This window comes from Biomphalaria glabrata, chromosome 11 (assembly GCF_947242115.1).
Source record: "Biomphalaria glabrata chromosome 11, xgBioGlab47.1, whole genome shotgun sequence".
Classification (NCBI taxonomy): domain Eukaryota; kingdom Metazoa; phylum Mollusca; class Gastropoda; family Planorbidae; genus Biomphalaria; species Biomphalaria glabrata.
In genome coordinates, this window is record NC_074721.1 from 25,584,020 (window position 1) to 25,611,053 (window position 27,034).

The following is a 27,034-nucleotide window of genomic DNA, read 5'->3' on the forward strand; positions in this document are numbered from 1 at the left end:
TATATGAAGTGGGTCAAATATGAATATTAATGTTGTGTAAACCGGTTCTAGTTAGTTTAGAGGGATCCAAGAGAATAGTGTCTTCATTTGATTTGTAAAAATTGTAGCTTTTTTTTTTTTAAATCTTTATAATTGTTCATTTGTCTTGTCAGTCCTGTTTTTCAAGCTAGATATTGGACTGGAGTCTGTCTACATTGAGTTTTAGGACACACAAATAACTAAGAAACAATTGTTAGAACATCAATGTATTGTTGAAATCCATTCAAACACATTCAATACATCAAGTGAGAATGGTTCACAGAACAATGTCCAGGTCATACTTGCACAAGTTAAGCACAATGAGCACAACAAAGTTTGAGATTCACTTTAAGTACAGCCCTGTAGTTGTACTGGCAAAATAGAATACACTCCTAGTCCTTAGTTCTATTTCATACATTTCTAATGAGCAGACATTCCTTACATTACATAACAAAACCTATGTAACCTAGTCATAAATATAAGCTGATCACACACACACACATTTTGGGTACACTCACTCAGACATTCTTCTTCCAACTGTACAAGCCAGCTTTCAAACTTCAAAATATTTCATCTATTAAGAAAACAAAACAATGACAAGTCCTCCTGGTGTGAATACACATTTACGTGTACTCCAGAAAATCTAAAGAACAAAAATGTACAAGTTACATTTGCTGTATTAAAAACAATGTCCTCATCAAGTGGACCCTGCTGCTGGATTATTGCTAGGACACGTCCCAGTCCTATGTCTAGCATTATTTGTTGGATCCTGTTGGTGAAACTGGACTTTTGGTCGAGTCTTGTGTAGAGTTATGGTCCCTGTCTGGACCTGTGGAGACAAATAATAATCTTAACAAAGAAACAACCAATCAGGAATTGATACTGACAAACTTGAAAGTTTAGTTTTGTTTTTCATTTATTGTGGACTTTTTGCAATATCATAGAAAAAAAATTAAAACAAAACTAAACAAAAGTTTGATAATTATAAATAGGTGATGAGGTTAATGATTTGTATTAGGTGTCTAGTTAGAAAACTTGAAGATAAAAACTTGTTCTTAGTAAAAGAAAAAAAAATATTTTTTTTTAAATTGTGTCATCACACTAAATCAGAAACACCCCCTAGAAGATTATGTTGATTATTTAATGTCATTTTCAGTTTATATCATTAGATCTAGCCCTATTTTTCTACATGTATCTAAATCTAAGGAATATTCAGCTCTAAAAATAAACGTACATACTTATTTACAAATACATCTATATAGACTAGACTATATCAGATCTATACATTGTTTTAGAGGCAGCAAAGTTACAAGTGTTGAACACAGCCCAGTAGATCTATCTATAGCTAGATATGATCGGTAACATATAAATAGCTTATCCCGTCTCTAAGACATTTTTATTTAAATTATTTAATGTTCGTTGTTTATAAATAGATCTAATAATTAAAGAATCACAATAGAATTATTACTTAACCTTATGTTCTAATTATTTACATTGTTTTATTTCATTACTATTTTGTTTGCATGCAACATAAAGCAATGAATTTGAACAGCGTATAATAAATTATAACTGTTCCATATTTCAAGCTGCTATCTATCAAGGTTACAGAGTTATGACGCATTAAGGACACATTCATTTTTCATTCACAGTTTTTTTGACATTTTCTATGGTCCAATTATATACAAATAAAAATGTCTCACCCATATGACGTAAAAATATAATCTTGGTATCATTGTAATCCATACATCAAGATCTATACAACTAGATAGTTTTTATTGTATAATAAAAATAAATTAATATGTCAAAGCACCCAATCATCTAAATTTCTATATCTAACTGATTATGTAGATTATTTAATGTTTCAAGCGTGTAGATCTAGCCCTATTTTTCTACATATATCTAAAACTAATCTAAATGTAAATAAATAATACATGTTCTACATTCAGATCTACACCTAGACATATAGTCTATGCCCACTGACTATAAATTGAGATCTAGACTTAGAGGCTGCAGTACTATTCATTTAGAATATGGTGTTATTATGTTATGAATCATCTGTATTCATCAATACATCTTCTACTCTAAATTTAGATCTTTTTAACTTGAATCTAGATGATCTAGAATTCATACGACTTACTTTACACATTTAATCTTACCATTACTAGACCAAGCTTATGATCAGGATTAGTAGGTAATAGCTTACATTATGCTGTTCCTGTCTGATATCTTGCTTCTTAATGTGATACTACAGTATACTTAAAAAGCCATTGCATCAGAACTTTGAAAGGTCTAAAATATGATGTCAGATTTTCATTTTTTTTTCTTATGAGATCTAAACTGGAAGGACAGTCAGATAGACCACACAAAACTAATAGCAGCTATTCCCTTTTCGAGGGCCACTTAAAAAAAAGTGAATTTATCATTAGTTACAATAGAAAAAAATAGTTCCCAATCTAACAAATGATTTATGATCCTGACAGAAGTAACCAGCTTACCTGATGAGCAGGCTGAAGATGGCCTGGAAACAGGAACATCTTGGGAAGGAGGACCTCCATGGAGATGATTATATTGACCAGGATAATGCTGTCCGGGGTAGCTGTCATAAGGTGGGTGACCTTCATTAACAATTGGTCCTCCAAATGCACCAGGTGGTGGATATGGGGTTTGTTGATTCATGTAGCCATCATAGTGGTGAGGGGCTGCATGATATGGATGAGGATGCTCACTGTGCATAACACCTAGAGGTGGATGGGGCTGGAAGCCTTCTGTGTGAGAGGGCTGGTTAGGAATGTGAGGTGGGAATGGACCATTCTGATGAGAAGGAGGAGGAAGACTGGGATACTGTGCACTTGGTGGAATACTCTCTGCTGCATGATGTTGAGGAAGAACTGGCTGGTCTGGAGTTGGAGTCCTGATGGGGTCAGAAGTCAATGAGACAGACTGTCCTGATACTATTGCACTAGACATGGAGGTAGCTGGTGCTGGATGTGGTTTAGCTACTGCACCGGTTGTTGGGGGTGATGTAGGTGAACCATTCATCAACTGAGCTGCTTCAACCTAAATATACAAAGAATATGTCAAAAGTTTTTATTGAGTACAATCCATCTTAAAGAAAGCCACACCATAGGGATGTCCCACACTAGTCTACAAATATGAGTCTGCAAAGGAGACCTCAAATATCAATGAAAATGGAGAAAACAGGCAGTTAAGGAAAATATGAGGACAGTAATTGCTGGCATAACCTTCTTGGAGAGAAAAAGGACCAAGGCAGCCTTCAGTAGGAAATAAAGAACGCTGCCCTGATAGTAATAAGCAGAATTATTCCATTGCATGAACCTTGAGATGATTTGCTACGTTGGGATCAGCCTGCTAAGCCACAGCATAGTCTGCCCATCTCAAAAAGCAATTAATTACAGACTCATCTGGCTGTGTAATCTCTCAAGACAGAAAAATCCTTATGTAATACAGATGCCTCTGGTACTTCACCTGGTAGACTGTGTAATATATGGAAATTTGCAGTAAAATACCTGTTAGTGCATACATGGAAAAGATCTACATTTGTACAGCTCATCTATCAAAATGTCTACATTATATAATAAGGCTTAAATTAAGCTAAGACAGCAGATTTAGTTATGTAATAATAAAAGTAGAAAAAAAAAAGCATTGGGTGTGTTTGTATGAATTTAACCTTTTAGTCCAGTGTTTCTCAAACTGTGTGCCGTGCATAGTGAGCCGCAGAAGATTTGCAGGTGTGCCGTGGGAGTTTTCAGAACGCCACACGTGCAGGCATTACACTGGTCTGCCTACTATTAAATTTTTATTTTACGTTGCGATGACATCTCCACTTGCAATGACCAGTAATAGTAGTGGATCGCTCCATTATGATGGAAAGGGCTGTTATTTATTCAGGTCATGGAATTTTTAAAACTATACATATATTATTATAATGACTCAAATGTAGGCCGGCTTAGCAGACGCACAGCAGTTCTTGAATTGGTAACGATATTAATAAGCGATGCGTTTCATGTAAACTTTTTAGGTGTATGCTAATAATTACAAGTTATCACTAAGCCTTATTCATTGTTATCCATGGAGAAATACGTTAGCAAGAATGAAACTGCGAAAGTGTTAAATGTAAAAGCAAGGAACCAAACGAAGGTACAAAGAAGATTATATCGGATATGGTTTCATATCTTCAGGACCTGAAGATGCTCCATTGCCATTCTGTCTGATCTGCAATGCAATTCTGTCGAATGAGGCGCTTCTTCCAAGCAAATTGAAGAGACACTTGGAAACAAAATATCCAGCTATAAAAGTGATCCCCAAAAAATACGTTGAAAACATCAGGGCTCAACAAAATAAACAAGCTAAGAAACTTACAAAGTACCTAAAGCTGCCAGAAAAGGGATTGATTGCAAGTTATAAGGTTGCTCAGTTATTAACAAAAACGCAAGAAAGCACACACAGAGGCTGAATCAATCATTGCACCAGCTTTAGCATAGTTGTTGAAACTATCCTTGGACCCGATGCCGCCGAAAAAGTTCCTTGGTCAAATGATAATATCTCGCGCAGAATTGAAGACTTATTGTCAGATTTACAAGACCAAATCTGCGAACACTTCGACGTGACTGACGATGAAGTGTCTCTGCTGTGGTCTCTTCAAGTTGATGAATCCACTGACATTAGCGGCAAAGCCCAGCTGCTAGCTTTTATTCGGTTCATAAAGGATGAAAAATGTGTCACTGAATTCTTATTTTGCAAAGACTTACCAACTACGACCAAAGGCGAAGATATTTTTAAAGTGGTGAACGAAAACATTTTGCTCTTCAAACTACAGTGGAAAAACTGTGTCAGCGTTTGCACCGATGGCTGTCCTTCCATGCACTCTTGTGCGTCAAGAAAATCTAAATGTATTAGTTGTTCACTGCACGATCCACAGAGAAGCTCTTGCCTTCAGAACTTTACTGAAAGATTTGATGTCTGCTCTGGATCAAGTGATTGAAGTTGTAAACTTCATCAAATCTCGACCGCTTGCATCCCGACTTTTCTCAGAGCTTTGTGAAGCAATGGATTCAGACTACAAATGTCTCATGCATCACACCAACGTTCGTTGGCTCTCCATGGGAAAAGTGTTAAAGGTGTCATCCAACTCAAGGCTGAGCTGATTTCATTCTTGGAGGCTGAAAACAAAAAAGACTTTGGATTTTCTATTCATTACGAGATCTGGTGGGTTAAGGTGACATTTCTCTCTGATTTATTTGACAAATTAAATTCATTGAATTTAAGTCTTCAAGGACCATCGGAAACCATCATCACTGCATCCTAAAAACTGAAGTCATTTGGTGAAAAATTGTCTTTGTGGTTTCTCGAAAGGAGTCTTCAACTGCTTTCCTACTTACTATGAATGTGCTTCAAATAAAGAAATCACCCCCGAAATTCTGGACACTTTGACACACTTGCAGTCAGCATTGCAGCATTACTTTCCAACAGCTGGAAGTAATGAATATGGATGGGTCAGTTATTCATTTGGAAACAATGAAGCTACAAATCTGACAACTGAAGAAGCAAAGCAGCTCATTGATTTAAAAAACGATGCAGTTCTTAAGTCAAGTTTTGCAGAGAAAAGCCTGGATAAGTTTTGGATTTCAATCAACAAGTTATATCCTGCAATCAGTTTAAAAGCAATCAAAATAATTCTTCCATTTGCATCTTCATGGTTTTGTGAGTTTGGATTTTCAGCATTGACTGAAATCAAATCTAAGAAAAAAGAGAGACTTCTTACAATAGGCAATGAAATACGAGTTTGTTTGTCGACTCTGGAGCCTCGATTAGATTGCATTTGCTCTAAAAAAAAAAACAGGCAAACCCTTCAAAATAAATGTAATACTTCAAAACAGGTAAAAATTTTTTTTTTCCTTTTTATTATAAAACAACTGTTGCTCTTCGTGGTGTGCCGCGAAATTTTTTTAGTTTTTTTTACTGTGCAGCCAGACAAAAAAGTTTGAGAAACACTGTTTTAGTCACTAATCAGTTGTCAGAAACTTATCTCCTCCATCCCTAAGAGAAGGGATATAACTCTGTATCAATAATTAAAAAAGAAAATGTTCATGGTCCTTTTTCTTGTCTTTCTCTGGCATCTTCAACCAGTGATACATTTAAAGAACTATTTCATTTACTGGTTCTTTAGTAGTACTACTTGTGAAAATGGTAACTTAGACATTGTTAATTACAAAATCCATTACAAACTTTTACTAATAATTGATTAACATACAGTTTTTGATATTATCTTTAAACTGAAATATGTGGGGGGTTTTTTGGCTATAACTTTCCATTTTGCTAAAGTGATCATAGTCTTTTCATTTCCTCCAAAGTTTCTTTATTACATGGAGTTTTGCCAGAGAGGTTTATGCAATCCAAATGGTGCATTCAGTCCTTCTAGATATCTAGACTCCATGCAGAGTTTGCTTGTCCAAGACAATGTGCTCCAAAATTTGCTCACAAAAATTCAAACATGCAAGAAAGATTTAACATGAGTGTGGCAATATCAATTAGATAACTCAATATCTTACTGACCTGGGGGCCTTGGGGCATAATAGGTGAACCTTGCATGGTGTATCCTGAGTTTTGATTGACACAAACACTGAGCTCTGAGGTAGGTGCAGTAGAACTGACTCCAGAGTTAGTTTCATTGCCCTGTAGATTGACTATTGGCTTAGTCTCTGCTAACTGCTGACAAGCCAATTGTCTAGCCCTATACTCAGCTGCACGAATCTGTTCCAAATGAAACTGTTGTCTCTCCTGGAGTAATTGTTGACGTTGGCATTCTAGCTGTTGAAGGTAAAAGAGATATGGTTTTAAATAATTATCACTTTTGTTAAAAAGTATGTTACTGATAATTATTACATTAAATTCTCCTTAAAAATCAGAATTTCTATTAAAATTTTCATATTTATAAAATCTAGGATAATCCCTTGCTAGAACATATTAGGAAATGAAATGTGTTTAATTTGAAGTGCTTTCTTACAGATTCCCTCTCTCTATCCATGATGGCTTCAATTTCTTCAAAATGTTTCAATTTGATCTCCAGTTTTTTCATTTGAGTCTCCACAAGAAGAGCTACAAGACCTTTAATTTTTCTTTCTTCCACAGCTGCTAAATGCTGAATAGAAAAAGACAAAAAAAAATTAATTAAAGTACCTAGATAATAATGTAATATATTTTACACATATGATAAATAAAAAAATAAGGATGATTTAATTGGTGCCTGTAGAGGTCATTAACTCTTCAAGACCGCAATGACGCTGACAGCGACCAGTCTCCTGGCCGTGCTAACGTAATGACGCTTCCAGCGTCCGATCACTATTTCCCTATTTTAATCCACGTTTTTAATCCCTTAAATGGTTTAAGGAAACGCTAGAGCGGCCATTTTGAAAGTTTTTTCATTCTGATACTTTGTTGATCTAAGCTGTTTTTATTGTTCTAAATATTTTTTTTTGTAAGCGACTAGTGAATTTTTCGTTTTTTTGCATCAGACATCATGGCTGACATGCCTTCTTGTCGTTTTACTTAGATAGAGATTCTAGAGCTAGAAAGTTATAATGAAAGCGATTTTCAGACTCAAGCGAGTCTGATAGTGAATTATTTATCCCTAGATCTAGTAAAAGTAGTAAACGAAAGGGGACGTCGCCCCAGCCAGGCCCTAGTAGATCTAGAAAGAAACCTCACTAAAAGTGTAAATATTGATCAAGTTTGACAAAGTTATGTTTTTTAAATAGATAATTGGATAGAGTTTAATATTTCATACAATAATAATGATTGAGGACTGTTGGAATATTCTTTTTTTACTTGGGAAAGTCCGTTTTTAAAGATCAAATAAAAAAAAAAAAATTTTCATCTCTGAAATTACCTAATTTTTTTTTCCAGTGACTATAACATTGAAAGATAAATTATCCTGTAGTACATTCAATTTCCAACAAAATTTTATATAACATGTCTATGTTTTAACAAACAGAAAAAACAGTATGACGTTTATAAAAAGGCTTATGTGATAAAAATTGTGGGGGAAAAAAAAAATTCCAGTAGAATGAGAAAAAAATTACGGTTTTTAAGAGTTAACCAATTTTCTATAGATTAAAGATTTCGGAATCCCTACTGTTGTTTCTATAAATAAAACACAATTTCACCAGAGTTTGGTTAAAAAATGAATGAGATTAGTACCAAGAAAAACAAAATGTAATGTTTTTATTATTATTATAAAGGTTTTAAAATAGCAAAGGGGAGACAAAGCAAAAACCTTGCTGTTCCAAAGTTTTTGGATCCGGGAAAAAAACTTTTCTCATTAGCAAAGGTGTGTTCTAAAGCTACACACAGTTCAAGTGTGAGGTCATATGGCTGCCATAAAGAGTTGGGTAATAAGGTTTGCCTAAGGTGAATTAAATTGGGGCATTCTAAGAGGAAGGCTGTTTTGTGGAACCGTCACTGGATCCACCACTTTTCTTTTTGCACCATGCTTATCATAATGGTTTCCCATTATGATGTTTTTTGAATTAGAATGGCCAGCTTTACCCCCCCCCCCCCTCCCATATACAAATAATTTTGGCCAGTAAATTTAGTATCAATTTTGTCCCCCTTCCCAACACACATACACGCAATCTTAAATACTAACTAACTTTTCTTGACTTCTCCCTTCAATACAGAAATATTTCAATATTGTTTGCTTTCTGTCCCATACACTTTTTTATAGGCCCTCAAAGATATGTGGTATTTTCAAGGGAAAAAATATTAAAATATCCATTTGTTTAACTTTTTCAAGTGTTCACTATGGCAAATTTAAACAGTAAAGAATAATTGATTTTATTTTGCTTTTAAAAACTTTGTACACATGCATTTACGAAGCTTTAAAAAAATTAAATAAATAGGAAGTCTATTTTTATGTGATTAAACACTTGTATTTTTGCTTATATATGCACTGCGGCCTTTTGGGGAAATACTGAAAATTAAAAACAAATATTTAACTTAATAAATATAATTGGATGCTACCAATATTACCACTATGAGAATTTAAAACGCTACCTTGGCTTTCACAGCAGCAGATGCCAAGGCTGCAGCAGCAGCTGTGGCTATCACAGATGCATCATTTAATCTCTCGTCCTCTGTTACTGCCTGTTTTATTTCCTTTTCCACCATATCTGTTTTGGTATCCCCTCTCTCTGTTTTCTCAGATGCTTTGGAATCTCCATCCTGATGATCATACATTTAGAAAAAAAAAAAAAGACATTAATACAAAAAAATGGACACTAGGGAATCAAGCTAAAGGAAGCGTCACTGACCTTTCCATTTTCTTCTTTCTTGGATTTCTTTCTCTCTCTTTTTTCCTTATTTTTATCTTTTCCCTTTGACTTGTGATCTTTCTCAATAATATCATCATCCATTGGTTCTTCTCCCTGAAGTTAAATTATGTCATTTAATTATTCTCTACACTAATGGAATTGAAAACAATGAGTGTCTTCTAATCTTCATTATAACACACAAAAGGAAAAGTAATGTCACAGATATATTTACAAATTTAACATTAAATTATTTTGATTATGTACCTTTTTCTCTTCTCCTTTGTCTAAATCTTGCTCCAGCTTCTTATCTAGAAAACAAATTTTAACATTTTTAAAGAATGTGTGTATGGTCAAAAACTAAACTAGCCACATAAAGAATAACCCACAATTTAAACAATTAAGTATTCTATTGAAAGTTTACATTTAATGTTATTACCCTTTTCCCCACTTCCATTCACTTCTAGCATTCCATTTAAATCTGTATTTTTGGCTTCTTTAGAACTATCTACTAATGCTTTGATGTTAGGATCTATAGCAGACAGAGGAATCTCATCTTTGATCTTGGAAAACTCATCTGTAACATATAAATATTTAATAAATGTCAATTGATTATTTATGTTCAACAAAAAAACAATACAAAAAAACTTGATCTAATATTACTGACCTAAAGCTGCTTTTGCTGCTGCACTGGCTACTCTTGGATCCACTACAGATGCCAGAAAAGCAACAGTTGACATAATAGGGTTGCCACTTTTAGAGAATGGAATTGGCTGGTACACAAGAGGACCTGTGTTGCGGAAACAATTAAGAAACTCAAACATAAATACATTAAAACACTAAACACTAATATAAGTTTTCAAATGAGATCATTTCTGAGAAAAGTTCAATTAAAAAATGGAAACCCAACATTAGAAATAAATGAATAAACACTCAAAAAAAATCAAAATTTGACATTTGCTAAAACCAGCTTGGCAGATTAGTACATGATTTTGTGATCTAAACATCATTTTGTTTAAGTTAGAAGAACAAGGGGAAGACAGGACAAGTGAACACAAACTTCATGATAATGACTATAATTAATGTTGATATTCCCCCCAAAAATCATTGACAACCAGGTGAGATGCAAGCTTACTGGATGAGAAGACCTGGTAGCTTCCAATAGAGAGCACTAGAGAAACTCAGGTTCACTACACATACACTTGAATCCCAAAGAAAAAGTACTGCTAATGACATGAACATGGGCGCCTGCAGGGACGTGCACTTGCACCCCCCTGGATTCTGAGTAGCCAAATTCTATACAATTTTTTTCACCATCAAATCAAATTAACTTCTACCATAGCAACTGAACAAGTTGACTGTGAAGTAGTGCTTCCACTGGTTAATGTAGTAGTAGACTAGCCTAGGCGTATCAGGAATTGATGGCCAACCTTGTACCTGTGCGCCTCTGAATTCTGAGTAGTCACATTTTATCCAATTTTTAAAAAATATTTTATAATGAAATCCATCTTACAGATCTGTTGTTTTTTTTTCATTACGTAGATATAGATTTAGTCAGGATTCAGGGGGGTGCAAGTGCACCAACATGTACTCCCCTACGGGCAGGGGTGCCACCCATGAGACCAAGTAAACCCTGAAACCCGAATTTCCAAATTTTACAAACCCTGAAATCATAAACCCTAAACTTTACCAACCCTGAAACGTACGGCATATACAATTTAAGCACCAAAATTTTACGAAAGAAGAACAGTATTAAATTACTACCTAGATCTATATCATAATATGCCCCCCATGTTTTAAATATGTAATTAGTAAGCCTATAATTATAATAAATAGAGCTTGTGTGTATTTATTGATAAAGCTTGTAATACAAGTTAACAGGATTTAGTACAATTTTATATTAACAATGTTTGTTACCCCCCCCCCCCCCCCCCCCAAACACAGTTATTTTAAATGATGTTTCTCTCTTTAACATTTTTTCCCTCATTATTCATTTGAAGCAGCCTACTTTAAACTTTAATCAACATTGATCAAACTGATTCCATCAATGTACATGCATGGACCTGTAAATCTATTGTAACAAGATCAAATTGATTTGAGATTTAGTCCAGATTTACTCCAAAATGAACATTTAGATTTAGTTTCTAATATTTAAATGTAGACCTAGATGGCTAGAATGTGCTGGACTGCTTATACATAATTATAATTTATTTGTATAAATCAAGATCTATTGACCAATCGATCTATTTTTTCTAGCCTCTAAGTAGTCTAAGTCTTCAGGCGAACGCAAACTTACTAATTTAATTCTTCAATCATTGATTCTAGATCTAGTTCTGATCTAAAAACGATGTAAATATCCTAAATCTAGATCCTACTTATATAATACTCTAGACCAATATAGCTCTAGACTAGTCTAGACATAGGCTAAGGCCCTATGTCTATAAGGAACCTATACAAATATTAAAATATAAAACACGGAAAGAAAAAAAATAATAATTTCTCACGCGTGAATTTTTTTTCTTTCTATTTCTAGATCTAGGACTAGCCGCTAGGTACGCGAGTAGATCTACACTATTCTAGACTATATCTATACTAAATACAAGACTTTACAGTCTAGATCAGTTCTAGATTGATCAAAGAAATAGATCTAGACTCTAAATCGAGCCGATTCGAGGCGCGTTCCGTAGATCTAGAAATTCTCTATAGATCTAGAATGTTTACACTTTTTTGTCACTTAAAAAAAAATACTGTACCAGTAAATAAAGCTTAGTGCGCATGCAAAGTGAAAGTCTCGCGAATCGCGAGATATGAGACGGGTCGATTTTGTTTAAAAATGGCGGCTCGCGCGATCGGAACTAACAAACTAAAATTAACGGGAGAAAATGACCAGAAATTTCGAAAAAATCTAAATCAACTAAAACCCTGGATTTTAACAAAATTGTAGAAGGCAAACCCGGAGGGGGGAAAATCGGACCCCTCAAAACCCGGATTTCCGGGTTATTCCGGAAAAGTGGCACCCCTGCCTACAGGGTCAATGCATTATTGATTCAAGAGTTCAATAAATTAATGTTCATGAAAATTTTGCACATCGTCTTCAAAGTCTAAATCTAAAGGCATATCATTGGAATATTATAAATTGTAATAACTTAACAAGTGGTGCTTCCACTAGTTAATGTAAAGATATGCTATTATTGTAACTAGAATAGACAAATCTGTAGTTCATGTCAGACCATGTACGATTTATTATAAGCTTGCAATTCTTTGCACTATAATTGGTATCAAATATTCTATAGCACTTTAGACGTGAGGATTCGTTTTCATTAGCACATAGACATTCTTTGTAGCAATTTAACAGATGGTGGGAAATCCGCTGGTCATCCACTGCTAAGGTATGTATGCTAAGATTTATGCAAATGAAACATAAAGCTCTTCAAAATCGATACTAACAGCTCGGGAAAAGTGGCACTGGATAGATCTACATGAAGAGCGAGCATAAAGGAAGAGTCCCAGTTTGCAGATGCCATACACAACAGTAATAGAAAGAAGTGTGAAAGTACAAAGGGTTGGCCTCTTTAGTCACACAAGAAGTTGCAAAAGGAAAAAAATCGTCTCTCAAGACGTAAAATGCCACAATTATTTTTTTATAATACATTTAGTGAAGGTCTAGAATATGATGGTTTTTTTTCGCCTTGGAGAAGTAATCCTTGCCTATTACCTTACGATGTGACAAATATTATGGTTTCTTTGAACAAAAGTAAAGAGTGTAAATGTATTAATGTCTTTAGTTGCGGTCGGTGTCAGCGCTCGATAAAATAGCATCATGAATTAACTGCATTTGCTGGATATTTTAGAGATGAAACTGCAGATAACCCAGACACTGAGTAGATGTCTTTGAGCGTTCGGTTTGTAGACTGCGATTGTATTCAACTTCATTGGTTTAGTTCCTGTTGTTCAGAGAGACACACTTCATGATTCATTGTACAGTCCAGACATGGACAAACTACTCAGCCAAGGTTGCCCCGTGATGGCTAGCTTTCATTTTCCGTAACTGTCCCTAGCTATAGCGTTGGTGCTAAATTTACCTCTGGATTTAGAAAATATGAATCCATTCGAGCTTTGACTGTTTGGCGGATCTTAAAATAACGTCTGCAAGTGAAACCAGACAAACTGCACATGTATTGTAAATGCCTCTTCCATTTGCATCTCTTGATTTGTCTTTTCATTGTCGTCAATTATTCATTTGTTCTTGAACCAGTTTCCCTGATGTTGCAGTCTTTCCAACAGCATATCAAAGGTCTCATTAATGACATAATCAAAAAACAACTTGACCATCCTGAGGAACACGCCAGAGATGTCATCTTGAGGATGGAGAGAATGCTTGCAGAAAAACTTGATACCGGATAATGAGTTGCTGCTGCCAAGAATTTGTAGTCCACAGACACACTGAGAAAAAAACACTTGTTTGGATTTTGGGAGTTATTACATTACATATCTTGATTCTTAAGCCTCTTCATTACGACTCGCTTTTTGAGCAACAATAATGCTCAGTTCAACTTGTTTTGTCTTCATCTTAAAAACATGCAAAAGCTGCAATGCAAAGAAGAACATCAGAACTGCACGATAAGCGTTCATCACCAGCTTGTTGATCGCGACGAGAAGCAATTCATTAGTTAAGTTATTGACAGTTTTCTGCAGCCAGTCAACGGTTGCAGGTTGTTTTTTTTAAATCGAACGTAGGGAAGCACAGGCCTCATGGATAAAGTTAACAATGTGTACAGTAAATACTTTGTTCAGTGTTTAGTTTATTATTTTTTTTAGTTCTTTTCTTTAATATTATAACAAGAACGTTGAGGCTACGACTTTGAGCCATAGAAGCAGCTTGCATCCCCCTGCAAAAAATCCTGCGGGCGTCCATGGACATGAAAGTAAAGTTTGGCAGACAATGGCTGGAATGTATGTATGTTAGGCAGTCTAAGCTACATTAATTATTGCACTCTTCCTTGATCATAAGATTTAAAGACAATATCTTACAAACAAACAAAAATACTTTAACACTCATGTTTAGCTGTACTACTACATAATGATGTGAATTTGAAACATATTTTGAAGTAGAGAAGAAGTTAAGAAATCTAAATACTAGTTAATTATAAGAATGTTATGAATGCAACCAATTAAAAAAAATGGACACTATTTCAGTTAGCAATCAAGCTACTTACCAAGATGGTCAGCACCAGAGTCTAAAAATGGATCTTCAATAGGCAATCTCAGAAAGTGTAAAATACATTCATCTTGTGTCCTGCTACCAACATGTTCACACACTTTGTTCCAATCATCTTTGTACAGTTCTAAAGCTTCCAACAATAACAATGTTTCCTGATCTGTCCATTCTCTGCTACGACCAGAAGAACTTTTGTCCTGGAAAGATAAATAAATGACTAGAGAATTTGACTGACTGATACAACATGTAGGTGATAATGAAAACTAGAAGACATAATTTGCTAGATAAAGTGAACATTTTGATAACTACAGACGACATAAGATTTACAAATGACTTCTAAAAGACATCTTTTTTGTGTCCTCTATTTGTCTCTTTTAATTAAATTATATATTTTTTAAAATTGTCTTTGAGGCAGACTTCAGGATAGAAAAACAGTTTAGTTACATAGCACCAGGGTTCATAGCCAATTTCATGAATGATTTTCCAGGTTTTTAAGGTAGAATTTTAGATTTTCAAGGTATGCATCCATAGCAAGCAATATATATGTATACATATTTACATACAGATGACATAAATATGTAAAAAGAACAAAATATATATATATTTAGTACTGAAAAAAAAGTATTTATATATATGTATGTGTGTGTGTGTCTCTCCCCCCCCCCCTCTCTCTATCTCTTAAATCCTCCTCATAAACAGAGCCTGTAATATATAAGCCTATTTGTTTGTTTAAAGACATTTGCTTACTAAATAATGGCTTTTGGAGGTGGGGGGGGGGGGGGGGGGGGGGGTATCAGACCAATTGGTGTTTTTTTTTTTCAACTATATGTAGTTTCCCTGGCTTTTACGGCTGTGTGCGAATTATCGTCACTGAATCTATCGTAGATATACAATCTATAATAGACTTTATATATTCTAACTATAAATCACGGCTTCACAGGGATAGTATAAAAAAATCATCTTCACTAGATTCTAGTGACTTAGTGTAAATCTAGAGTCTAGATCTAAGTCACTATTAAATTCGTGGACTTTTCGCGTCTGTGTGCTAATTATTTTCACTGACTCTACCATAAATCTAGACTCTAGATCTAAATCACTAACCTAGCAGACTTTTCACAGCTATATGCGGATTATCTTCATAACTCTACACTAAATCTAGGCTCTAGATCTAGATCTAAGTCACTAATTTCGCGAAATTTTCATGGCTGTGTGCGAATTATCGTCACCAGATTCTAGTGATTTAAGGTAAATGTAGAATCTAGCATATTTCTAGACTCTAGAGTAATCTATACATTAGACGTATCGAGATAATTAAATTGACTAAAATTCACAGAGCGTTCAGGTTATGTGCAAATTATCTTCACTAGATCTAGATGATTTATGGACTTTCCAATTCGAAGTCACTCTTTCAGTTACAAAAAGATTTTAGGTGAGGGAGGGCTTGAGGGGTGTAGCCTACACATGAAGCTGGTAATTATAGTCAATAGTCACTACACACTAAATCTAGCGCTGACTTCAAAAAATAATGCCAGGTGAAATGCTTGCTTGATGTAAGCGGAAAAAAAAAAAAAAAAGAAGGTTACCACAGTGATAAATAGCGAAAATAAACAACAGGCATTGGGAGGGAAAAACTCAAGGTCCAGTTTTTAAATTCAAGGTTTTTTCACTGCTTTTTTTAAGAAATTCAAGGCTTTTTCAAGGCCTGGAATTTAAAAATGAAATTCAAGGTGTTTCCAGGTTTTCAAGGTTGCTACAAACCCTGTAGCACAGAACAAATGAAACTTAAACATGAGTTATCTGCAGTTCAAATGTTAACAAACATAAAGTACCTTGTGAGATTTTTTTCCATAAATATCAGTCTTCAGACCAACAGCACCAAGCTCTTGACGGACTTCTTCATCTTTTTCAGTCACTTTAGATTCTGAAAACTCACACAGTTCTTGAGCAGCGGATTTCTTAGAAGTAAAAAATTTAATATAATTAAATAAGAAAAATATATACAGTCAGTTTGTATGTAAAAAAAACAACAACAAACAAACAGAAAAATACTGAAACAATCTAAAACCTTACTTGACTGACTTTAGCTGGTGTGATATTACTAATACCAGAAGGAGTATCTGCCAATATGTGAAAATGAGAAGTAGTTGGTGGACCCATAGCTGAGGGTTGACTATCTGGATCTACTTGGTAGTTCAACAATCCCCATTGCTCTAGGAATGCATGAACTCTGGAATACAAAACCAATAAAAAATATAATAATAATAATAATCTTTATTATCCGTAAGGAGATTTGTCTTACAATTTGTGCATTACACCAAACAAAACATGAAGTGAAATGTCAGAAAAAAAAAGTGTTTATTTGCAGAACAAAATAGTAAAAGCATATCATTACCTTAGAATACAGCAGACATCCCCTGCTAAATTTCTCCGTACAGCTGTTGATGTTAAATACTCTGTAGGGTTCAAGCGATAGGTGTCTAGCATAAAGTTACGATAAGCTATATAGCTGGAAAAAAGTTGTCAATATGAACAATAAGCTATTTCATTCTCTGATGTTAAACTTTTTACTAAATACTGTTTGTGTTCCTTTAAAGTAGTTCTTAAATAGACTTATTGAAAGTAATATGTGATCAGTGTAGACACCTACATAAAAGGAAATACAATTACTAAAAGAAAAATGTTTTTAACTAATGTGGTGAGAAACTATTGAAAAAATAATGCATATCTGACAGCAATAGGTGCTAATGGGCTAACAGACATTTGTTAAAACTTGATAAAAAAAAAAGTAATTTTTAGCATTTTTAAAAAGCCAGAAACCAAAATGAAATCTAATTTAAGTAGTACTTTTTTTTTTTTTTTGGTTGAAGCTTAGGGTTGTATCCACAAAGAAACATGATGGTTTATTAAAACTATTCACCCCTAGAATGTACAACACTTTGAGAAACTAACAATTGTCTAGAAGTGGTAGGATATACAATATCTTTTTTTAAACCAACAAATATAAATTGTCTAATTGTATGATATCCACAATCTTAACAAATTGTCTAATTGTATGATATCCACAATCTTAACAAATTGGCTAAGATACATGTAAAAGACAACAACAACAACAACAATAAATGTTAAATTATACAAATCCTAATTTTCTTACACTTCTGGTGTCTTTGATTTATTTTTTCCATTGAAAAACTCAGGTAGGGCCCTTCTTTCAATTGCATGTATAGAATTGTAATCAAACCAGGCAGAATAACTGGGCACAATGATATGATGAGTTTGTTCAGTTAAATTGTCATCTCCCAAATCCTGTGTGTTTCTTTTCTCATCCTCTTCCTTCTCTGTGCTGTCCTGTTTCTCTTGGTCTGACACACCCTGACTACTGGATTTCTATTACAATAAGTCAGAATGTCATTGAATCAATTAGAATTTCCTTGGAAAATGGACTATTGAAATTTAGATGTAACGCCTATGACAGTAACCAGTCAGTTATTATTTTTTTAATACTTAAATGTATACTAGTTGTTTTCTTCTAAAAAAAAAGAAAGATTCTCAACCGTGTATTTAACTTTTTTTTTTTAATAGACAACTTACTATTTCAGCTTGCTTCTCATCAAGGTCTATCACAGTTCCACCTTTCAGTGGAGTAAATTCATCTTTGCCTCCTTTTGAAAGTACACCTGCAGACAATAGAACAAATTAAAGCCTTGACCATTCTGTTACACACTATAGTATATATTAATATTATATATATATATATTATATATATATATATTTGTTTCACTGACCAGGTTTAGGGTTGTGGACTATCTGTACATTGTTATCTGTCTGAATGTCATCCATATCTTTAGTACTATCTTCATCATCTTCTTCCCATCTTTTCTTTTTGTTAGCTATAATGGCTGCAGTTCTGGAACTAAGCAATCACATTATAATAGAAGTTGTACATTTTTAATTAATAAGTTTTGACCATTTTTTTATGTAAAGGGTTGATATTGCTTTACTAAAATTTTTTTTTTTTTTATTATATCCCTTTTTTTAATTTGTCATAACTTTCATTATAATTATTTAACAATTAGTGTATATATATATAAATATCTATAGCTCTGATATTACAAATGCTGTCAACTAACAGATTGGGTCTTTAATTTCTAAATTACAGTTTATGAACTTGCTGTTAAGATATTTAACAGTTTTGCAAGTGCTGTGAAGCAAACTCCGCAACCAAGTTTGAATATCAAGCAATATCCAGTAGGTGAACAAACATCTTACAGCCTTGGGACATTTGAATATAGATAAAGCAGCACATAGCTGATTGTATGAGTCCTCTGCTAATTTGAGACTCATGCCTTTGATCATGTATTTGCAATGAAATCCCAAGAACTTCTCACTTAATCTCTCAATTTCAGAAAGAGAAATACTGCTATCAATGCAAGATTCCAAGGAAAGTCCACCTAGAAATTATGATGAATATTATGTCATTGCAATTGAAACCATTTCTCATATTTCCAATAAAAAGTACATTTCACAAAGTGAAATTGTCCCTCCATTTGTGGTTTACCAGGAAGTTGCTGTCTGGTCATGTGTTATAAGCACTGTTTTGTTGTCACGATGGTCCAGGGTTCAAACCCTGCCCATGCCAACTTGCTGGAGATTTGGGCTAGGATGTAGATTTCTTCAAATCTGAAGGAATGCTTTAAACATGTGAAACAAATCAATTAATAGCTATTTTAAAAGACAGCGAATTTGAAAAACAAAGTTAAAAATGTGATGTAACTTATTCATCTAGCAAGACTTGTGGGATACAAATAGTCTTGGTTAATCAGCTGCTGCAAAAATTGTCAAGCAACTTGAGTTCTTGAAGAATTCTTCAGACAGACCTGATATTCTTTTCTGGCCATTTTAGGAATGGGGAGTTTTTTTCATGACTTAGGAAAAAAACAACTAACACACAAATGCAATATCATATAATTTAAAAATTGTAAAAAGCTAATAAGTCGTAACCTTAATAAATGCAAAAGATCACTTGTGTAAAAGCACTTTCTTTTATATTTTTTTTTTTTTACTTTTTTAAAACATAAATTGTAAAACTAGCAAGAAAATATTTTTCATTCCTGTTAAAAAAAAACAATCCAACTAATCTGTGTGTTATATAGGATTCAACACAAATAATAATTTCTCTAATAAATGAGCAAATACTGCATACCTTTTTCTTTTCATTTTTTCTTGTGATGGGGATGGTGAACGACGAACTTTGGGGGTCTTAGTCTTGCCACTACTTAATCCTTTTCTAGAACGACTGCCTTTTTCAGAGTCACCTAAATCACGAATCTATAGACAAGAGAAGATACAGTGTAATTCATAAAACATCCATTGTTTTGAACAACAATAGTTAACAATTTAATTTCTTTTAGAATTTTGGACATATAAAGCTGGAAAGAAGGGAGTATATCTGTGTGAAGGTTATCATGATAGCTTTTTAAATGCATTTTATTAAGAAAAAGGTTGTATGACTTGATTTCAAACAAGGCCGCAAGCCTCCCCAAGCCAATACACTAACCTCTGTGTCTGTGAAGTGCTTAGGAAAATAGGTTTCATAAAGCTATGTATTGTTAGTTTCAAAACTTCTAAGTGATGACCTAATTCTCTATAAGTATAAAGGGTACTAATTCAACTTATACCGCCACATCTGTGAAGTGTAATTAACAATAGTTAATTAACTAATATATATATATATATATATATATATATATATATATATATATATATATATATATATATATATATTAATTTGCTAATTTTTAAAAAAAAATTGATTCTTGTTAAGTTGGGTACAAGAAATAATTGTGCAAAGTTTCAACTCAATCTGAGAATAGTGTGGGACATGGGCATGTAGCCAAGATTGTTGGGGTGAATCCCCCCCCCCCCAACCAATATATATGTATATATATGTGTGCAGCCTGGGTGTCTGTGCGTGTGTGTATTACACATTATTAAGTGGAACCCATTGATCTCAGACAGACAACATGCTACACCACTTTCAAGAAGAACATTAAGACCTATCTGTTTAAAACATCTTAAGATTAGTTTGTCATTGTTCTTCCTGGAGTTAATGGAAGGATAGTAGACACCCCCACCCTTGCCGACTAGATGGTTTAGGAGAGCATTGTAAGCTTTTCCAGTGGGGTCCAGGGCAGAGCCCCAAAACCAACCATTATTTCCAGTATTAAAAAAAAATGAAAATTCTGAGGTACATACAGTGCATTATCCTGCTACTCTTCTATTAAAAAATTGTAGGTCGAAAATCAAATCTGCTATTCATTGCACTTAATTACATTATTATGGAGCCAGCGACTGGTAGAAATCTATAGTTTTTTTATTGGAAGGGTAACCACAAAACCCATTTTGGATATACTCATGAAATTTAGAGATAATGGCTTTGCTTTTCCTCTTAGTGCTTTGGTTATGATCATGGAATTTGGTGACTAAATTTTTTATCAAACTGTGGAGTTTTATGGTCCAAATAGGACTAATTGATGATTTTACAAAAGGTTTAAATGATAGTGAGCAAATAGATGCTATCTTACTAGATTTTTCCAAAGCTTTTGACAAAGTTCACCACCAAATTTTGCTTAAAAAAATTAAAATATTTTATTGATGGTCCGTTGTATCAGTGGATTTTTAATTTTTGGATTTTCTGATAGGTGTGACAAGTCAAAAGCTTGCAGTCAGAGTCACTCAAACTTATCACAGCATTAATTATATTTTATCATTATTTATTCATTTTATTTTAGTTATTTCCCCGTTCTATCCCCAATTTCTTAACCCGCCCCAGCTTTTCCTCTCCAGGCTAGACTCAGTCCACCACCTTGGAGATAGCTAGGCCACGTCCTTTCACTTATCTCCCCTTGATCGGGGAAAGATAAACACAGTCTCTTTAGTCTTACCCGCCGGATGTCTGACGGTCGCGGTTGACTCCACCTTGGGTAGAATACAAGTCGCTCTTTCTTCCCACCCTCTCCCCCATGTCTCTCTTTGATCAAAGAGACACTCCAAGGTGCGACTCTTGTGGGATTCACCCACATGAGAGATAATCTTTGGTCAATCCCATTTCCTGTTTCCGCCCACCTTTTCCAGGCCTATATAAGGTAGATTAAGGCGGAACAGACACTCATTTCTCATTCTAGCTGAACAGTCGAGTCTGGACTATTTCATTTATTCTTACTCTTAGAGGAATACCTGGTGGTAAGCCGAACTTAATCACAGTTCCATCTTAATTACTTTTGTGTATATTTCTCACTGGATATTATCATGTGTATTTTGCTTATCTCATTTAATTACTGCATTGTGTAGGTCAGAAATACGGAACTACCTCATTCTAGATCTAGTTATAAGTTAATCTAATATCAAGAAATCTTGATCTCAGTATGGCAGATTATATACCAACACTTTGGTACCTTCTATCAAAGGTTTAACTATTTGTTTTAGTTGAAACTATTTAAAAAATGTATCTTTAGATTCTCCTGTTATTAACAAATTAGAGTTTAGCGCTAATGAGTAAATTGAAACCACTAAATAATAGACTTAAAACGTTTCAGATTCCCACAACAAACTAAGTAAAACTAAGCACTGTGCGTGTTGTATACACACAACCACGTGACTCGGGAGGAATACGGAACTACTTCATTAGTAGAATCTAGATACTTAGTAACTTACTGACTTAGTACTACTAGATCTATATGTCTGTCTATACTTATTGTGTATCGTAGAAACGGTGAGTGTCGATATCAAAATCTAGTCAGTTTAGATCTAATATTTATATGTACAGTGCTATTGTGACTTGTCTGTGAATGTGTGTATTCTGTAACTCACTCCAGTCACTGTGTGTAACTGTAACTCCAACAGCACTGACCTGTAGTGTAAGTAAGTGTAACTAGACACTCTAGTAGACTAGATATGACTATAGATAAAGTCTAGACTCTAGTTCTAGATCTATGCCTATACTCATACTGCCTATAGATTTATTAGATCTCGTTTAATAAATAATAGTCTCTATGACGATCTATAGTAGCTTCTTATATAAGGCACAGCTCATCGAATTCTCCTTTAAGAAACACGTCGCTTTTTTTGTTTATAATTAATTTGTTTTTATATTTGGAGCTAAAAACGACGTTTCGGGACAGCGCATGTCCAATTTTAGATACGTTCCTGTATTTTTGTTCCACTTTTCCAAAGCAGAGGGCAGTTTTTTAGATTCTCGGTAACCAAGTATGTAAAGCTATTGTTTTAATATCCCCCGGCAATTTATACCCATATAAGGGATGAAGGCTATATTATTAGCCTGTTTGATCATAGGCTGGTAGATATATCAAAATAAGCTTCCAAACATCTTTAGAAAGACATTCCAATCACATTTATTCCGTTAGCTGTTAAATAAAATTAAAAAAGGAGGTGTTTCAACGATAATAATGAATTTAACACATTCTCCTATAGTTAATTATAGTGCACAAGGCAAAATCGTAATAAGAAATATTATTGGGATTAATAAAGCTATGATTTTTTAAATGAATAAACGTTACCTAGATCGAGATATCTAGAATATATAATTATTGAATGAAAGAAAAAGTGCGGGCTGCTAATTTGAAGCCAGAGACCATGCCCACTGCAGGTGATCACGCCAGGCGAGCACTGTTGGTGAGGAAAGGTATACACTAAACGTTTAGTGTCACAACCTATCATACAGGCAGTGGGGGGAAGGAGAAGAGAGTCATGAAAAGACAAAGAAAAGTATCTATAGGAAGGAGGGGATGTTAAGGTGTAACAAAACGAACATCCAAATTATGAAAAGAAGAGGGTCCTTGGATGGGAATCAAAAGAAAGAGAGAGAATACATGTAGCCTAGTTGAAAACATCATGTTTATTATATTATAATAATTAATTTATAGATCTATAATTTATATAGATTTATTTCTGTCTGTTTCTACACATAGATTATATAGGTAGGCATATATAAATAAATAAACTATAAACGATATATATATATATATATATATATATATATATATAGAGAGAGAGAGAGAGAGAGAGAGAGAGAGAGAGAGAGAGAGAGAGACAGACAGAGAGGCAATATACAAATACATATTGCAGAAGTGAATCTACTTCTTTTAATACAATCTAAATAATTTTTAATTAACACAGATAGATCTATAATTTATTAGCAATAACATAGTGGTGTTTCTTAACAGTGCTCGATGTGCGCTAAAGGAGAAAGCACAAAAACTGCGTTTATTATAGGAGCATGAAGTGACCTGATTTATTTTAAAATAAAATCTTGACTATGAGTGGTAATTCAAAGAAACATGGCTATTTTTATTATAGTCCTTTAGTTGCAGAATAAGAATCTGCTTTCAGTTTTTTTGTAAGTTAAACCGTCACCAAATAAAAAAATAAAATAAAAATTTGACATAGTTCTAGAATACGGTGTGCCTGATATAAGAATCTACTATATATCTAGAATATATATATAACTAGCCTGGCATTACCCACGGCCTGCAGGTCTAAGTTTGTGTTTACTAATGTAGTGGATTGGATTTAGATGTATGTTAAACTTAGCTAATGATCCTTTCACGTTATTTCTCTTTCGCTAGGAAAATAAAATTAGGTTTGCGAAAATGGGTTTACCCGAAGTCGATACATTCATATCTATTAAAAACGAAAAGAGCGATAGCTTTGTTAAATGAATGGGATTATAAAGTGAACAATTAAACGAAATAATTTTTAGTACACGATTCATGAATGAATATAGATCTAGGCCTATCTCAACTCGGCTTCGCAGCTTTTGTAAACGAATGTAGTCTCTTAAAAATAATGCTTTAAGAAAACCAAATTTAAATGTTTATTTGATCAAAATATGAAATGAATGGACTATAATTAGTATGTTCATGTGTTAAAGTATAAAACTATCTGTGCGAAGAGAAGTTTTATCATCTTAGAGTTGAATTAGTTTAGATCTAGGGATGGGATTATAAAGTAAACAATTAAACAAATTAATTTTTAGAAAGCGATTCATTACGGTATTGTCTAATGAAAGAATGTTTGTCAGGAAATCTGCAGTCACAGATATAACGAACTAATTAATTCAAAAAATGCTTTTGAAACACAAAATTGAAGATTAATTTTATTATATAATGAAATCAATGGATCTTCTTTTGTATTTTCATGTGTCAAAGTTAAAAACTATCTGCGCAAAGTGTATTTCTAAAAATTAGATCTAGGTCTAAATCCTTTCGGTTTTTTTTTTTGTCAACATTGTAGACATGGCCTAGATCCATAAAATACTATAGCTGTAATAGAGTCGGACAACTTTATTTTTTTTAGGGTCTTAAGTTTGTTTAAGGGCTACAATACATACACTAAGGTCTAAGTTGGTACCTAAGAAACATTCCTGCCAAGTTTTATCAAGATTGGTCAAGCGGTTTTGATGTCTATAAGTAACAATCTTTAACATACATACACCTCACATTCTACTTTATAGTTAGAGGAGGCTCTTATAGTTTGAACACCCCATCGAATTCTCCTTTTTGAACGGGTCGCTTTTTTTTTTGTTTGTAATTCATTTGTTTTTATGTTTGGAGCTAAAAACGACGTTTCGGGACTGCGCATGTCCAATTTTAGATAAGTTCCGGTAATTTTGTTCCGTTTTTCCAAAGCAGATGGCAGTTATTTAGATTCTCGGTAACCATGTATGTTAAGCTGTTGTTTTAACCTCCCCCGGCAATTCATACCCATATAAGGGATGAAGGCTATATCATGAGCCTGTTTGATCGTAGGCTGATGGGCATATCAAAATAAGCTTTAAAACATCTTTAGAAAGACATTCCAATCACATTTATTCCGTTAGCTGTTAAATAAAATTAAAAAAGGAGGTGTTTCAACGATAATAATGAATTTAACACATTCTCCTATAGTGCACAAGGCAAAATCGTAATAAAAAATATTATTGGGATTAATAAATCTATGATTTTTTAAATGACCTAGAGCGAGATATCTAGAATATATAATTATTGAATGAAAGAAAAAGTGCGGGCTGCTAATTTGAAGCCAGAGACCATGCCCACTGCATGTGATCACGCAAGATAAGCTGGCGGTGAGGAGAGGTATACACTCAGCGAGTAGTGTCACAAACTATCCAACAGGCAGTGGAGGGAAGGAGGAGAGAGTCATGAAAAGAATTATAAGCATCTATGAGGATTCTATGGGAGGGAGGGGATGTTAAGGTTTCACAAAACGAACATCCAAACTATGAAAATAAGAAGAGGGTCCTTGGATGGGAGTTAATAGACTATAAATACATATTGCAAAATTGAATCTACTTCTTTTACTACAATCTAAATAATTTTTAAGTAGATCTAACACCGATATAATTTATTAGCAATTACATAGTGGTGTTCAACACCTGTGCTCACACTGTTCAACTAAGACTATTTTAAGGAGAAAGCCCAAAAACTGCGTTCAAAATAGGAGCATGAAGTGACCTAATTTATTTTAAAATAAAATCATGACTATGGGTGGTAATACAAAGGAACACTGCTATTTTTATAGTCCTTTAGTTGCAGAATAAGAATCTGCTTTCAGTTTTTCTGTAAGTTAAACCTTCACCAGCCAAATAAAAAAATACAATAAAAAATTGACATAGTTCCCGAAAGTCGGTGTTCAGTTATAAGAATCTACCATATATCATGATATGACATGATGATAGATTAAGATATAGATCAACTCTCAAGTTTTAGATGTAAATCTAGATCTAGATGTCTAGTCTTTACACTCTTGCAAATAAGAATTATTGCGGCATTTTCTCCTCGTTGAAGTCTATTAATAGAACAAAGCAGAAGAAAGACTATGATTGGGTAACTGAGAAAGTGGGGAGGAAAGGCCAGGGGTAGGGATCACTCGTTCTCTTGAATCGTTTTTTAAAATCAAGCAAGTGAACGGTGATTTCATTAAATAAAATGAGTACTTACCTTTTTGTTAGGTTTACTATGTGAACTGGCAGCAACACTAGAATCTGATTCGGCATCCTGAGAAATATCTGAGCATTTTGTTTCTTGCAATCCTTCTTTCTTTCGATGTAGCGCCATTTTGAATTAAGCCTAAGTCGGCTTTTGTCCTCGGCCTCGCGGTGTCGCTGTAGTCAAATGCAAGGCTTGCTTATTATAGATCTAGACAATGCCTTTCTACTAGACTACATTAATCTACAGAAACTAGACTCTATTATGATTGCATTAATATAATTTCCGATTGATAACAAAATATTATTTCATCTGCAAAGTATAGTCTAGATTTTGAAGCTTTTTTTTTTTCATTTGGTACTCGATCCATTCAGTTTGGCATATCACTACTATATGCTTGGCCTACATGTGCCGCGGAATGATATGCTATTGCTATAAATTTATATTGATCTCGATCTATCTATTAAACC

The 27,034-nt window shown here is 33.9% G+C and overlaps 1 protein-coding gene across 4 annotated transcripts; it reads right to left on the bottom strand.

Annotated features, from left to right (window-relative positions):
* Positions 1-227: 227 nt before the first annotated feature.
* LOC106054867 (SWI/SNF complex subunit SMARCC2-like) lies at positions 228-26,985 on the bottom strand. 4 transcript variants are annotated; one of them, XM_013210941.2, is made up of 18 exons: positions 26,577-26,985; positions 19,763-19,887; positions 18,345-18,472; positions 18,151-18,236; positions 17,714-17,946; positions 16,955-17,068; positions 16,633-16,789; positions 16,392-16,517; positions 14,561-14,759; positions 10,012-10,134; positions 9,784-9,921; positions 9,612-9,655; positions 9,348-9,461; positions 9,091-9,258; positions 7,043-7,177; positions 6,592-6,846; positions 2,514-3,075; positions 228-867 (listed from the first exon to the last, which is right to left on the bottom strand). In XM_013210941.2, the coding sequence occupies exons 1-18, from the start codon at positions 26,691-26,693 to the stop codon at positions 716-718; spliced, it is 2,976 nt and encodes a 991-aa protein (XP_013066395.2). In that variant the 5' UTR covers positions 26,694-26,985; the 3' UTR covers positions 228-715. The 4 variants fall into 4 exon arrangements, with proteins under 4 accessions (XP_013066395.2, XP_013066396.2, XP_055859914.1 ...); XM_013210942.2 differs by having other exon boundaries at positions 228-847; positions 26,577-26,982; XM_056003939.1 differs by lacking the exon at positions 26,577-26,985 and adding an exon at positions 26,379-26,494.
* Between the last annotated feature and the right edge of the window lie 49 nt (positions 26,986-27,034).

Bases quoted from the DNA above. Each gene is read 5' to 3' on its own strand.
- LOC106054867 (XM_013210941.2), bottom strand. From the start codon at position 26,693: ATGGCGCTACATCGAAAGAAAGAAGGATTGCAAGAAACAAAATGCTCA. The intron at 18,237-18,344 runs GTCAGTGAAACA...TATTGTCTGCAG, and splicing joins AGTCCACAACCCTAAACCTG to GTGTACTTTCAAAAGGAGGC. The intron at 9,656-9,783 runs GTAATAACATTA...TTTGTTTTCTAG, and splicing joins GAATGGAAGTGGGGAAAAGG to ATAAGAAGCTGGAGCAAGAT.